Source organism: Mustela putorius, unplaced genomic scaffold (assembly GCF_011764305.1).
Source record: "Mustela putorius furo isolate JIRA1106 unplaced genomic scaffold, ASM1176430v1.1 tig00003846_pilon_pilon_pilon, whole genome shotgun sequence".
Lineage (NCBI taxonomy): Eukaryota > Metazoa > Chordata > Mammalia > Carnivora > Mustelidae > Mustela > Mustela putorius.
In genome coordinates this window covers 4,267,068-4,281,062 of record NW_025421999.1, presented here as the reverse complement: position 1 = coordinate 4,281,062, position 13,995 = coordinate 4,267,068, and the positions used below count along the sequence as shown (strand labels likewise).

Below are 13,995 nucleotides of genomic sequence, written 5' to 3'. Positions count from 1 at the left end.
CGCAGAATGACGAACTGAAAGTACCCCTTGGCTTCTAACGTGTGTGTTACTCCCTTCGCGAGAAAAGCAAAGGCGGGACCCGAGGTCAAACCGCTTCTGCCTCTCAAAGATAGGGGGAGGCATGTCCTGCGGAAAATTAAAACCGCCCGGAAGTTCCTGCTTTTGTTCCTTCGCCCCCGGACAAGGGAGGCTGAGATTTAAATCCAAGATGTTATTACTCTGATGATGTAAGATCCAGCGCCACACCAACTACGAACTGGACTAGGGGTAGCGGGCGCGGGGCGTCGCAGCGCGGAGAGCAACCCTGGCTCCCCTCTCCTGGCTCCCCTCTCCTGGCTCCCGCCTCCCGCCTCCGGCCCCTCCCCGGCCCCTCCCCGGCCCCACCTCCTCCGCCTCCGCCCCCGCCCCGGCCCCGCCCCGGCCCCGCCCCGGCCCCGCCCCGGCCCCGCCCCCGCCCTCAATCCCCGCCCCGGCCCTGGCTCCCCGCCCAGCTCCGGTTCTGTCCCCCTCCCGCCCCTGCTCCCTACCCCGGCCCCGCCCCCTGACCCCCGCGGGTATCGGGACTGAGTCGTGGAGGTCCAAAATGGCGCTGCTAGGTCGGGTGTTCCTTGTTGGGTACCACGGTCCTCGGCGGGTAAGGCGACGCTGGAGGGACTGAGGGTCCGGCTCGGCTCCAGCGAGCGCCCTGCCCGTGCGGGTCTCCGGGACAGGCTGCCGGGGGCGCGCACAGCGAAGGTCCGGAACCCGGGGTGCGGGGAGCGAGGACAGGGGATTTCGGGGACGCGGGGACGCGCGGGGACGCGCGGTGGGGGGGTGCGGTGGGAGCCGGGGGTTAGGGTTAAGAAGGAGCAAATCATATTCTGCTGTCAGAGAAAGTGTGGTTCTCAGAGTTTGCATGTCCCTGGAAGCTTCAAAACTAATACAAACATATTCACTTAAAAACTTTTATAAAGAAGAAAAAAAACCCCGAAACCCAAGCTACCTAGCCTCCCCTTCCGAGAGCTAAAGCTGGGAGAGGTGTGTCTTGGGCTGGGGGCAACCTCTGTTTCCCGAATGCTTTGGGAGAGACAACTTTTTGTTTTGTCAACTTATGTATGTCCGCCTGACCCAGAGTTCAAATAAAAAATGCAGGTGAAGACAGCTGGAGAGGATAAGAAAAAGAAGGCAGATGTGGAAAAAAGCAGACAGTGCCTTCTCCCAAGCACGTTTTTTTAGTCCAGTAGAAAATGGGCAGCCATGATCTTTTTTGAGAAATGGAGACCGTAGTTCCAAATGTGAACTTGAGGAAATAGTATAAGTCTCTCAAGTAAGAAAACTTTCTTTTAAAAAAGTGGTATTTGTTCAACACTTAAGATTTTTTGGATACGGTTTTCCTTTAAAGATTTTGGTCATTGCAAGAGAAGCCTGTGTTTTCTGGCCTCTTCTGGAACTTGCTCTGTGTACAACAGCTCTGTGAGGTAGAAGAGTCTTCAAAGGTTGTTCCCAGCCCCCCAACAAATCATTAGGACTGTAGTAATAAGGTCACACAGAGCATATCCCAACTCTTTTGACACTATTAGACAATACAGTGTGAGAGGGAGGAAATGAACTCATTTAAAAATTAATTGTAATCTGACAATTTGAAATTGTTTTGCTTAAGAAAAATAGTTTTGAGGATAAGGGTTCAGAGCCAACAGAGACCTCTTGTGGTGTGTTTTGTTTTCCTGGCACATATGCAGCCTTGGGTTTGAACTCCTCTGAGAAATGTCTTCACATCTGTGAAGTGAGAGGTTGTTCCAAGAAACATCATGTTTTTGTTGGCAAATACTAGTTATTACAATTGAATCTCCAAATTTTTGTTACCGAAAGAAATGCTTCATTTGTTCAACAGTCGTACTTATGAAGTGTTACATTAAAATTGTGCTGTTTATGGGTGCCTGGGTGGCTCATTGGGTTAAGCCTCTGCCTTCGGCTCAGGTCATGATCTCAGGGTCCTGGGATTGAGTCCCAGATGGGGCTCTCTGCACAGCGGGGAGCCTGCTTCCTCCTGTCTCTCTGCTTGCCTTTTTGCCTGCTTGTGATCTCTCTCTGTCAAATAAATAAATAAAATCTTAAAAAAAAAATTGTGCTGTTTACCTAGTAGGCCTCAACTCAGTGCAACAAACATTTATTTTGATCACCACAAAGTTCATTATAAAACAGTTTGTAGAACTGGCTGTGTGCCCAGCCTTGGGGTTGCAAAGATGAAAAAAAATGACCTCTGCTCTCAAGTTACTCTCAGGAAAATGTGCAGGCATTCAGTTGCTTATCAGGAAATGCTAAATAAGTGCCTATTAAATGTTGGGCATTCTTTGGCGATACTTGGTTGAAAAGGTATCTGTACTATCATTAAGCCATATATATAATTTTTTCTTTTTTTTTTTTTTTTAGGATTTTTAAAATTTGACAGAGAGAGACAGATTGCGCATGCACGGGAGTGCACAAGCAGGGGGAACAGCAGAGGGACCAGGAAGCAGGGCTCCCCCTGAGCAGAGAGGCCCATGTGGGGCTAGATCCCAGGACTCTGGGATCATGACCTGAGTGGAAGTCAGACACTTAATGACTGAGCCACCCAGGTACCTCAAGCCTCATATATATTTTTCAAGCTATAGATAATCATGCGTAGACATGGAAATCAATTCTGTGGAGCAAAATGAGTTTAAGAAAAATAGAATAGAATATGAAATACCAGAGTTCATCTTAAGTTTACTTTGTGAACTTTTCTTTTTTACTTTACCATTCTTCCTTTTGTGGATTAATTAATTATAAAATGTCTGCGATGCACACTGCCATACTTCTTTTCCTTTTGTTTTTATCAAGAGTAATACTTTAGGATTTTTATAAAAATGATACCTAACTAATATGAATTCAGGTAATATAGTTTTAAAAAGTAGCACAAGACCCTAAACTGGCCACAAGAAATAACCAGGCTTTAAATTTGGTGAACATCATTCTAGGTGTCTGTACTGGTAAAAAGGATGGCTGCATAGACATAAATTTACTTGGATGTATTATGTTTATTTTCCCCTTAGAGCTGAGTTAACATTGTTTTCATTGTCTTCTGACACTGAATATTGTCAGGGAAAAATGGGAGGCCAGTGGATGTTTTTTTTTCCTTGTCTGTTTTGAGTCTTCTTTCCTTCTAAGCTTTCCTATTTGGAAAGCTTAAGAAATCTTTCTGTACCCAACCTAAAATTCCAGAATAGAACCTTCTTGGAGTCAAGGATTTATATCTTGTTTGTTCACTGCTGTATTTCTATGCTTGTAATAGTGCCTAGCATGGAGTAAACAGGTAATAAATATGTTAGATGAATGAATGTGTGTACCGTGTTGCAATATAAAGTGTATTTCTTGCTGTGCTTTATAGAATATATAAATGTCTGAAAAATGGTTGTCTAGTAGGTCACACAGGATGTGAGTAGACTGAAAATGCAGAGGTATGTTACAATACATATGTAAACAAAATGGTGTGTGCCTGGAGGAGGCTTCATGGAGGAGGTGACTCCCAGGGCTGACTTTTAAAGGCAGAGTTGGACTATATGGGGCCTCAAATGTGATGATACCTAAGGAATAGCATATATCAAGAAGTGAGGGAACATAGCCTATTTCTTAAAAAAAAAAAAAAATGTGGCTTAGTGTTGTGGAGTTTAAAATACAGGGTCAGAGGAAAAAAAAAAGTACAGTGACGATGAGACTGGAGAGGTTGCCGGGGTCAGAGTATGGTGGGCTTCACTCACTCATGTGACAGACTGGGCATTTACTATGTGCTAGGCAGTGTACTAGAGATACAAGGATGAGAAAGAGCTGATTTCTTCTCTCTGGAAGTTTATAATCGAATGACATGGTCTTATGTGGTAAGTATTATGATGAGTGTTCTCTATCTCAGAAGAGGTCCAGAAATAAAGCATCTCTCTTCTCCAGTTTGAAAAACAAGAGTAAAGACAGAGGCCAAAGTATCACTTACTACCATTCCCCGTGAGAGCCAGCTGGCCCCGCTAACTGGACTTCCTGAATTAGGCAAACTTGTTGCCTCAAGGACAGTAGAATTGTTCTCTGAAGGCAGCTAAATCTCAGGAGGAAGGCTTAAGAACTACTTAGGCGCAACTATTCTGTCAAAGTCTACCAGTCAGGTAAACTATCTCCGGAGACCAGGAAACTAAGGGTGTGGGAAGAAGCCTAGAGTTACATTAACTGAGCTCCCCTGATGTGAAGGACACATCAGGATTGGGGAAGAAGCCATTTCCCACTCCCAAAGGGAGTTTTATGGAATATATTTTTGGGGTACACATCTAGACTGAGACCTGAAGGATGAATTGGGAGTTATCCAAGGGGAGGAATATGAGTAAGAAGGTTCTATGTGGGAGAGTGGTCTGTGTGAAAAGCCAGGCTAAAGTGTATAGGTAGAGAATAGGGAGACAGGTGGGGCGACTAATGAGCAGAAGCCACTGAGCAGCCAGTGGACCACATTAAAGAGTGAGAGCTTTGGCCTGACAGCATGGGAGTGAAGGTAAAAATAGAGACATGTGGGCGCCTGGGTGGCTCAGTGGGTTAAGCCGCTGCCTTCGGCTCAGATCATGATCTCAGGGTCCTGGGATCGAGTCCCGCATCGGGCTCTCTGCTCAGCAGGGGGCCTGCTTCCCTTCCCCTCTCTGTGCCTGCCTCTCTGCCTACTGTGATCTCTCTCTGTCAAATAAATAAATAAAAATCTTTAAAAAAAAAATAGAGACAGGTAGTCAAATCTAGGTACTCCTCTCTCTGTGGTGGCCTCCCATAGGGAATGGGAATGCAAAGAAACTAAAAGTCAAGGGATACTTAAGAGGAAAATTGAGAGGCCTTGGTGATTGGTTGGTGGTGGGGTGAGGAAGGAAGATTGGGTCATATTGAGGTGCTATAATACCATCACAGTTGTGAGCAGGGAAGTAATAATCAGGTAAGACTTGACATAGGGAGACTAGAAGTCCAAACAAAAATGATAAAGAGTCTGTACTAAGGGCAGCATTAGAGCTATTTAGGGTAGAACAAACTGGACTTTGTGGTTTGGATGTGCGGTATGAGACAAAGCCCAGATTTCTGTCTTTGGCCCTTGAGCTAAGGGCCGTGCCTTTGAGAGAGGGCACTTACCAGGGGGAACTGGTTACAGGAATGGAGATGAGAACGTTAATTCTGTCTGGGAGTGTTAGGAAAGGCCGAAGAACTCTTAGAACTACCTTTGGAATGATGAATGTTGAGTGATATGGGGATCGAATTGGTAGGATAAGGAGGTAGGAAACAATTTATGTTTGGAGAACCCTGAGTATTTTGTTTTCTTGAGTGCAGATTTCAAGGGAGTAAAGCAGAGGGAAAAGAGGCCGGAGAGATGGATAAGAGCCAAGTCACAAGGAATTGCCATGCTGTGTGAAGCAAAGGAATCGAATTTATGCAGCTGCCAGGGAGCCATAGATCAGCCTTAGGGTGAAAAGTACCATGAGCAGGTTTGCAGTATTCTGGAGGGCAGCATCACAGAGAAACTGAAGAGAGGAGACACTGGAGGCCAGAGACAAGAGATGACATAAAGTAGGACCTCTGTATTTGTGGGTGACCTTGGAAGACCTTGGAAGTCAAGCAGTGGATGGAGAGGAAAGATACTGACTGGGAGGTTAAATACTTGGGACTGGAGATGGGTTGGATCTCTCAGGTGAAGAGAAAGAGGCCTTGAAGGGAGTCACTGGAAGGAATCCCATGGATCAGTGGTGGTGTCAGAGTTCAAATATGCATGTGAAGAAATTTCAAAACAAACTTCCTCCCAAAACTATAAAGCTAATTTTAGGATATTAAAAATATACATAGATATCCACAAAAATCATTATAAAAACACATTGAAAGAGGAGGGAATTTCTAAAGTTAGGTTTGCCTACAGTCCATAATAGAAGGCATTCCATCAAGGTTTGGCAACCCTTGGTTTTTAAAGAAAATTCCAGGTAGAAAATGATTAACTGTCTCAGCTATCCTATGCTGTTCTCTTCCTGAGGTGATGATTCACTTTGGAATCAGAAATGCCTGGGTAAATATCAGTAAGTTAAGTAAGGGGACAATTCTTCTTTGGTCTTTCCAGTATGGGGAAACTCCCACACTGCATTGCATCAGTGGTAGAACTGCAGGCTCTCAAAATTCTTGAATAATGTTGCCACTTACATTTAGCCATGAATTATTTTCTGGACTCCAAAACTGTATTTCCAACCACAGGTTAGGTATGTTCACCCGAATGTCCCACAGGTGTTGCAGGTATGGTGTTTCCAATACGGAACTCATTGTCTTCAATCCTCCAACTTGGGTCTTCCCATGTCAATCCTATCCTTTATAGCAGCTTCCAACAAGTAGCCATGTAAGCTAGAGAACTTGCTCATCTTCATCTCTCCCTTTCTTGCTCACCACTTCCAGCTGGTTGGCTTCTGAATTCAGGCTAGACTACATGTTAAATACGTGTGGAAAGTGTTGTCTTTATTTCTGCTGCCCTCGTTACTTCTCCCCTAGACCAACACCTTCTGTTGGACTGATCTCCATTTCCTTCTAGCTCAGAGTTAGATCTTACTTTCTAAAACACAAAGGCAATGCAAAGAGTAATAGAATTCTGAGGTAAAGGGGAGGGAGATGAAGAAGGCTCTCTCAGCTGAATGGGTTTGATCTTTTCAGGAAAGTAGGGGCCCTCTTATCTGCATTTAGTGAAATAGACCAACATATGCTGAGGTTGGGCTTTGAGGCAAGAAATAATTGGACCAGATGATATTAAGTACAGTGATAATTTATTACACCCTTATTTTCTGGGCCCTTCCTACGAGCAAATAATTTCATTTGCTAACTTCCTGCCCCTTCTGGTGATGGCATCCAGGTCTAAGCCATCATCACTTCTTGCCTGGCCAGCTACAGAAGCATCATCCCTGCTTCCAACCTTGCCTCCTACATTGCTTCTCAACATAGGCAGAACAGTATAGAGCAGGCCTCTAAACACCTTTCTCCACAGAGAGTATTAGCTTTTAATATACTATGTAAGTATATATATTATTTATTTATCCCCCTCCCTCTAAAAATAATCTCTCAAGGTAGAAGATTGTATCTGTTTTGCTTAGTGCTAGATGGCCATTTCCTAGAACAGTGCCTACGGCATAGGAGATGCTCCTTAAAAAACTCGTTAAAAATAGATAAATGAGTTAACTCCATACCAAATCATACTGTGTTTATCTCTAATATTTTTTCATATATATATGCAGATTCCCAAATCAAAACAAAACCTTTCCAAGAACAGGGGTTCTATTTTTTGGTTCAAAAAAGGTAGTCATATTAGTTATGACTAGTGTGATGGGCATCAGTGAGGTTATTCAAATGAGAGGTAAGCAGGAGTGAAGACCCCACTTCAAGATTTCAAACTGCCTGCTGATTTGTCTCCTTGATTTCATCTCCCCATCTCCGTGGGGGAAGCATCTGTTTGGTCCACATGTAACTGCAGACAAGTAAGAACTGTAATAAAAACAGGAAGTATATACCATGAAGCTCAGAGCAACTACTTTTTCAGACTCATGTTCATTGCTATAAGGTGTATCATGACTTAAAAATGTAATTTCTGTGTTGCTCCTGGCAACAACTGCATAATTCAGCCTAGCCACTGCAGCTTGGGGTCCAGCTCACTTTCTTTTATGTTTGCTCAGCCTTACCTTCAAGTTGCTGTGGCAACGGGATCCGTGTTCCGCAGAAGCTCAGAATATCAGTGGCCTCTGTTCAGTGCCCTGCTTTAAGTGAAGGAGAGGGTAGAGATACTCAAGCAATCCACGCAGGCACACAGCTTGAGTGCAACAGGGCCTGTGGCAGAATTGGGGCTCTTAAGTTTTTTTTTTTTTTTTTTTTTTACAGTTTGTAGGATTTCTGTTGGTATTCGTGGGTGGGCCAGTTCTTCATTCTGTAGCACTGTTTCTGTGCTGGAGCATTAAGTCGAGCATCTTGCCCAGCTCTCTCTTGTAACTTCGAGATGCTTCTGGCTAAGAGACACCTCCACTATGCTGAAGTGGCAGTGGTCTAGGCAACTAGAAAAAATACTCAGGAAGTAATTTACTAGAGGCTTATTGTGCACGGACTATTGGGTTGCATTGGGAGTGCAAAAATACACATTTCCCGAAGATAACCTTTGAAAAACAAGATTGTCAGGTCTTTACCAAGCTGACATTTTTATATGACAGTCAAGGCCCAATATGCAAAGCTCTTATTCTGTGAATTTGAGTCAGGATAAATTTGCTCTTAAAAAAATATTCGTGTTAAAAAAAAATATTCGTGTTAACCTAAACCAATAGGTACTTAGAACCCCCCCCCCCAAATAAATAGATATGGTCGTGTTTCATTTTCCTTTTAAGTATAGCTCACACTTATGTGTGGAATAAATAGTACTTACACTTTAAGTAACATCCTCAGAACACTGATCATATGCTAGTATTCTTGCTGTAACTTTTCCTTTATATCCTTTTTAGATCATGTGCTTGCAAATATGATTTGATTTTGTGCTATTTTTAAAAAAGATTTATTTACTTATTTTAGAGAGAGTGCACAAGCCGGGGTTGGGGAGCAAAGGGAGAGGCAAAGGGGAAGCAGACTCCTCCCGAGTGGGGAGTCTTATGCTGGGCTCTTTATCACACAACCCCAAGATCATGACCTGAACTGAAAACAAGAGTCAGACACACAACTGACTGAGACATGCAGGTGCCCCTATGTTAACTGTTTTTAGTAAAATTAATTTATGAGCATATCTAACACTCAACAGTACAAAATGATATGCAGTGACTGTATAGAAAGTCCCTCTCCTAAGGGACTGAATAGTTTCTTGTAGATCATTCCAATAATTTTTGTTTATATATCAACATATGTATGGAGATATTTTCATTAAAAAACACCACACAGATGGGAGTATTTTATACATATTTCCCTACTGTGGATTTTTCCTTTAACATGTATTGCCTTGTATTGGTATTCAACAAATATTTGTTGAGTGATTGAATAGCCACATATTGTTATTAGAATAGAATAGAATATTAATAGAATTAATAGAATATTAATAGAATATTGCAAAATACACAGTATCTTGTTGTATGGATGTGCCCTAACTGGTGGGGTATATCCCCTATTGAAATGCTGATAGATTGTTTTCTAGTCTTTTTGATTACAAACAATCTTTCGTATACTATATGTTTGACTATTCTGTATCCCTTGCATTTCTGAGTCTCTAAAAGTGAACTTTGAGATATGCTTATCAACTTCTGCAAAAACCCAACTGGGATTTTGATAGGAATTACATTGAATCTGTAGATCAGTTTGGGGGTATTGTCATTTTAGCAAAATTAAGTTTTCCAATCCGTGAACACAGGATGTCTTTTTATTTAATTAGGGCCTCTTTAATCTCTTATGGTGTTTTATAGTTTTAAATTTATAAATCTTATACTTTTATTAAATATATTAGTAAGCATTTTATTCCTGTTGATGTGATTGTGAAGAGAATTGTTAATTTCATTTTCATCGTAGTGCATATCTTTGAACATAGCTTCTCCCTCCATACCCGAACGAATGAGTGTATCTATCGGATTAATTCCTAAATGTAGAATTGCTGGGTCGAATATTTTGATAAATTTTACCAAATTGGCCTCCAAAGAAGTTGCCCCAACTCATATCAGTAGATTTTAGGAGTGACTTGAATAAGCAATTTTTTTGTATTATGTATTATGAGATTTTGAACCTTACCAATCTTGTGAGAGATAAATGATATCTTGTTTAATTACATTCACTCGGTTATAACAATGGTTGTATTTTTTGCATGTGGACTATCTTTTAAAGCCTTTGCCCAGTTTTTCTTTTTGCAAATAACTTGTTAATATTAATGTATCAATAGGTTTTTTTGGGTTAAACTAATTTTGGGGGTTAAACTACTTTTTGAGATGGCATTATTTAGAATCATGGGAAATGACTATTTCAACTTGATGAAACAAGTGACAGAGAGCTGGGTTTGTATCCATAGCTCCATTAAGACTACTTGTCTGCACTCATGCACTTTTGATGGCATTGGAGCCTGGCCAGTCAGGGTTACCATCAGTGAAACAAGCATTTACTGAATGTTTTAACTGGTGTTAGAAACCTAATTACAGTAATGAATGGCGACTGTTTTGTCTTTCTGGGTGCTCACAGTCTGGTGCTGAAAATGGAGATCCTGTTGGAGGGAGGGATTTGTTTGGCCCATTTGTAACAAAGGCACATGTTCAAAAGGGTCAACAATTTTTGACACTTTGGCTTTGTTTTGAAGTTTGGTTCTGCTAGGTTGACAAATAAAGTGGGTAGTTCAGGAAGACAAGAAATCAGGAGCAAGGCCAAAGGAGAAAGTTATTGGCAGGTTTCAGGAATGTTAAGAGGTTGGTGAGCATAGAGTATACCTCTAAGTGGTAGAAATGGTTAGAAATAGGGCCGGGAAAGGTAGGTTGAGGCCATGTTGTCCAGCTTGAGTATTATGCTAAAGAGTTTAATTTTTGCATTTTTTTACTCTGGAGGATGTCAGTGTTTTTTGTTGTTGTTGTTGTTTTTTGTTTGTTTGTTTTAAATATTTTATTTATTTATTTATTTGAGAGAGAGAAAGAGAGAACCGGAGTGGGGAGGAGAGACAGAGGGAGGGGGAGAAATAGACTCCCTGCTGAGCAGGGAACCTGAGGTCGACCTTGATCCCAGGATCCAGAGATCATGACCCGAGCTGAAGGCAGATGCTTAACCGACTGGCACTCCAGGGACATAAGTGTTTTCGAGGTATGGGATTTTAATGTGGAGGCCCAGCCTCCAATTAGTCATTAGTAATGGTGACAATGATGGTAAGATCTCTAGGAGTTATTTAAATATTACATTCCTTAGCTCCATGAATTCTGTGTGAGGGTCTGTTAATAATGATTTTTACAGATTTGAAACTCAATTTTCTTTATAGTATACCTAGAATATTAAACAATTGTTTTTATATTGGTATTGAAAAAAGGAAAAAAATCATTTCTGCTTTCTAATATGTATTGGATTCTTGGGTTTCATTTAGATAAAGGGTCATGAACTCAAATGCCTTAAGTTCTGGATGGTCCTAGAAATGACAGTGGTAGCCCAGTGAAAAGGATTCACTTTACCTTTGTGTGTGGGGACTGGACAGAGCTCAGGCCTTGTCTCAAGGAGACATTAACTCAGCCTTATCAGAAGCTGGACCTACGTGTTGGTAGAGCTTCTGATTTTTATATGAATTCTCTCGGTATCCAAATATTGGCTCAAAAATTTTCAAACATTGGGCAGGCCTAACAAAACATGTGGTATGAGTCACCAATCTGCCTTTGTTGTAGCTATTTATTCTAGCATTTGAGACCAGCCAAAATACCTAGGTAATTTAAGATGAAATCTCAATAGTATATAGTTTTTCATTCTCTAGAAGGGGACAGTCAAGACTCTTAAAAGAATTGCCATTCTGAGGGATTAGAAGTATGATCACTTTTCATTAGTTTAGATGCTATCATTTAGGACCACATGAAGGAAGAAAATATTGTTTATATGATGAGGGAGAGTTATATGGAGGGGAAGGCAGATGATAGCTGAATTTTTTTGGGAGAGGGAAGATTTTAGAACTTCTAATAAGTAAATTTGTTTGCCAAAATTGAAGATGTTAGAGAGTTTTAAGAATTTTAGATTTTAAAGCTGTCCAGAGAAAGACAAATACTATATGATTTCCCTCATATATGGAATTTAAGAAACAAAACAGATGAACATGGGGGAGAAGAAGGAAAAATAAGATAAAAACAGAGAGAGAACATTTTGAGGAACCTCCATGCTGTTTTCCAGAGTGGCTGCACCAGCTTGCATTCCCACCAACAGTGTAGGAGGGTTCCCCTTTCTCCGCATCCTCGCCAGCATCTGTCATTTCCTGACTTGTTGATTTTAGCCATTCTGACTGGTGTGAGGTGATATCTCATTGTGGTTTTGATTTGTATTTCCCTGATGCCGAGTGATATGGAGCACTTTTTCATGTATCTGTTGGCCATCTGGATGTCTTCTTTGCAGAAATGTCTGTTCATGTCCTCTGCCCATTTCTTGATTGGATTATTTGTTCTTTGGGTGTTGAGTTTGCTAAGAACTGCCCTATGACCCAGCAATTGCACTACTGGGTATTTACCCTAAAGATACAAACGTAGTGATCCAAAGGGGCACGTGCACCCGAATGTTTATAGCAGCAATGTCCACAATAGCCAAACTATGGAAAGAACCTAGATGTCCATCAACAGATGAATGGATCAAGAAGATGTGGTATATATACACAATGGAATACTATGCAGCCATCAAAAGAAATGAAATCTTGCCATTTGCGACAACATGGATGGAACTAGAGCGTATCATGCTTAGCGAAATAGGTCAAGCAGAGAAAGACAACTATCATATGATCTCCCTGGTATGAGGAAGTGGTGATGCAATATGGGGGCTTAAGTTGGTAGGAGAAGAATCAATGAAACAAGATGGGATTGGGAGGGAGACAAACAATAAGTGACTCTTAATCTTACAAAACAAACTGAGGGTTGCTGGGGGTAGAGGGGTTTGGAGAAGGGGTGGTGGGGTTATGGACATTGGGGAGGGTATGTGCTTTGGTGAGTGCTGATTCACAGACCTGTACCCCTGGGGATAAAAATACATGTTTATAAAAAATAAAAAAAAATTAAAAAAATAGAAAAAAAAACAGAGAGAGAGAGGCAAACTGTAAGAGACTCAGCTATAGGGAACAAACTGAGGGTTGCTGGAGAGGAGGGGGTTGGGGGAAATGGGGTAACTGAGTGATGGGCATTAAGGAGGGCACTATCTGATGTAATGAGCACGGGGTGTTACATGCGACTGATGAGTCACTAAGTTCTACCCCTGAAACTAATAATATACTACATGTTAACTAACTTGAATTTACATAAAAAAACAATGTCCTGAGAAATCAATCTTGATACGAAAGGTGTTATATCTATTTTCAGAAGACAACTTATTTCTAGAAAAAACACAAAGCAAGATTTGAAAACTTTACAGTCTGTTTTGTATTCACTTTTTATTACTCAAAAAGAAATGGCCAAAATGCTATCTCAGGTTATTCAGGATCTTCCTTTTTAGAAATAGGAGACTGAATATAACATGATTCTGTGAGGTCTGGTCATCGCTATGGGTCTTAATATTGAAATGAAAAACCTGCTTTTAGGCAAACGGATGGTTTGAATTTAATATTCAATAACATATATGTTATGAATTATCAGAAGGTAATATGATTTAAAATAGATCAATTTCTTCACTTCTGGTTTGGTGGGAAAAATCAGTATTGATTAGGTCAAATAAAATACAACAGATAAGCCTGTGCTATGTAGTAACCTGATACCTTATAGACACTTAGTAGGAATTATTATCAAAGTGATTTATTATTTGGGAGGTTGGAAAATGTTTTAAGATAAATAAAAAAATGTTTGTATATACACAAATATTTTATTTAGTTACTTAATTTATCTTTCATGAAGTACCACATCGTATTCCTTATACAAATCAACACTAAATAAATAAAAATTCATTTTAGAGCCTTTGAAAAATTAGAATACATTTTTTTTCATTATTAATGGGAAGTGACTAACTCACCAGCCTACTTGTGCAAATTTCCTGATTCATCATCTTAATGTAGTAGTCCTGGAGGCGGCGGCAACCTTAAGTAAAACTGCCATTTATGTAGAGAATGATTATTATTGTAGGTCACTTGGATTATTATGCTCTGGCAAAGGGATACAAAAGGAAAATGCTTTGTCAACATGAAGTTAAAGGAAGGAAGTACAACGACCAGCAAGCATGGAGCATAATCAGATTTACAGATTTATCTTCACCAATTACTTTATACATGTTTTCAAATTTTTGTCTTTCAACAGCAGTTTTTGCTGAGTATAAAAGCAAATCATA

General features: G+C 40.8%; 1 protein-coding gene across 3 annotated transcripts in view; it reads left to right on the top strand.

The window, feature by feature from the left end:
* The first annotated feature begins 510 nt into the window (after positions 1 to 510).
* Positions 511 to 13,995, top strand: part of DECR1 (2,4-dienoyl-CoA reductase 1) — a 39,483-nt gene continuing 25,998 nt past the window's right edge. Inside the window, exon 1 of one of the 3 annotated variants that reach the window (XM_004766980.3) lies at positions 511 to 634. In XM_004766980.3, the coding sequence (XP_004767037.1) occupies positions 584 to 634 (51 nt within the window). In that variant the 5' untranslated portion in view covers positions 511 to 583. Of the gene's footprint in view, positions 736 to 13,995 lie in introns of all 3 variants that reach the window. The other 2 variants (XM_004766981.3, XM_045063141.1) reach the window with 2 other exon arrangements.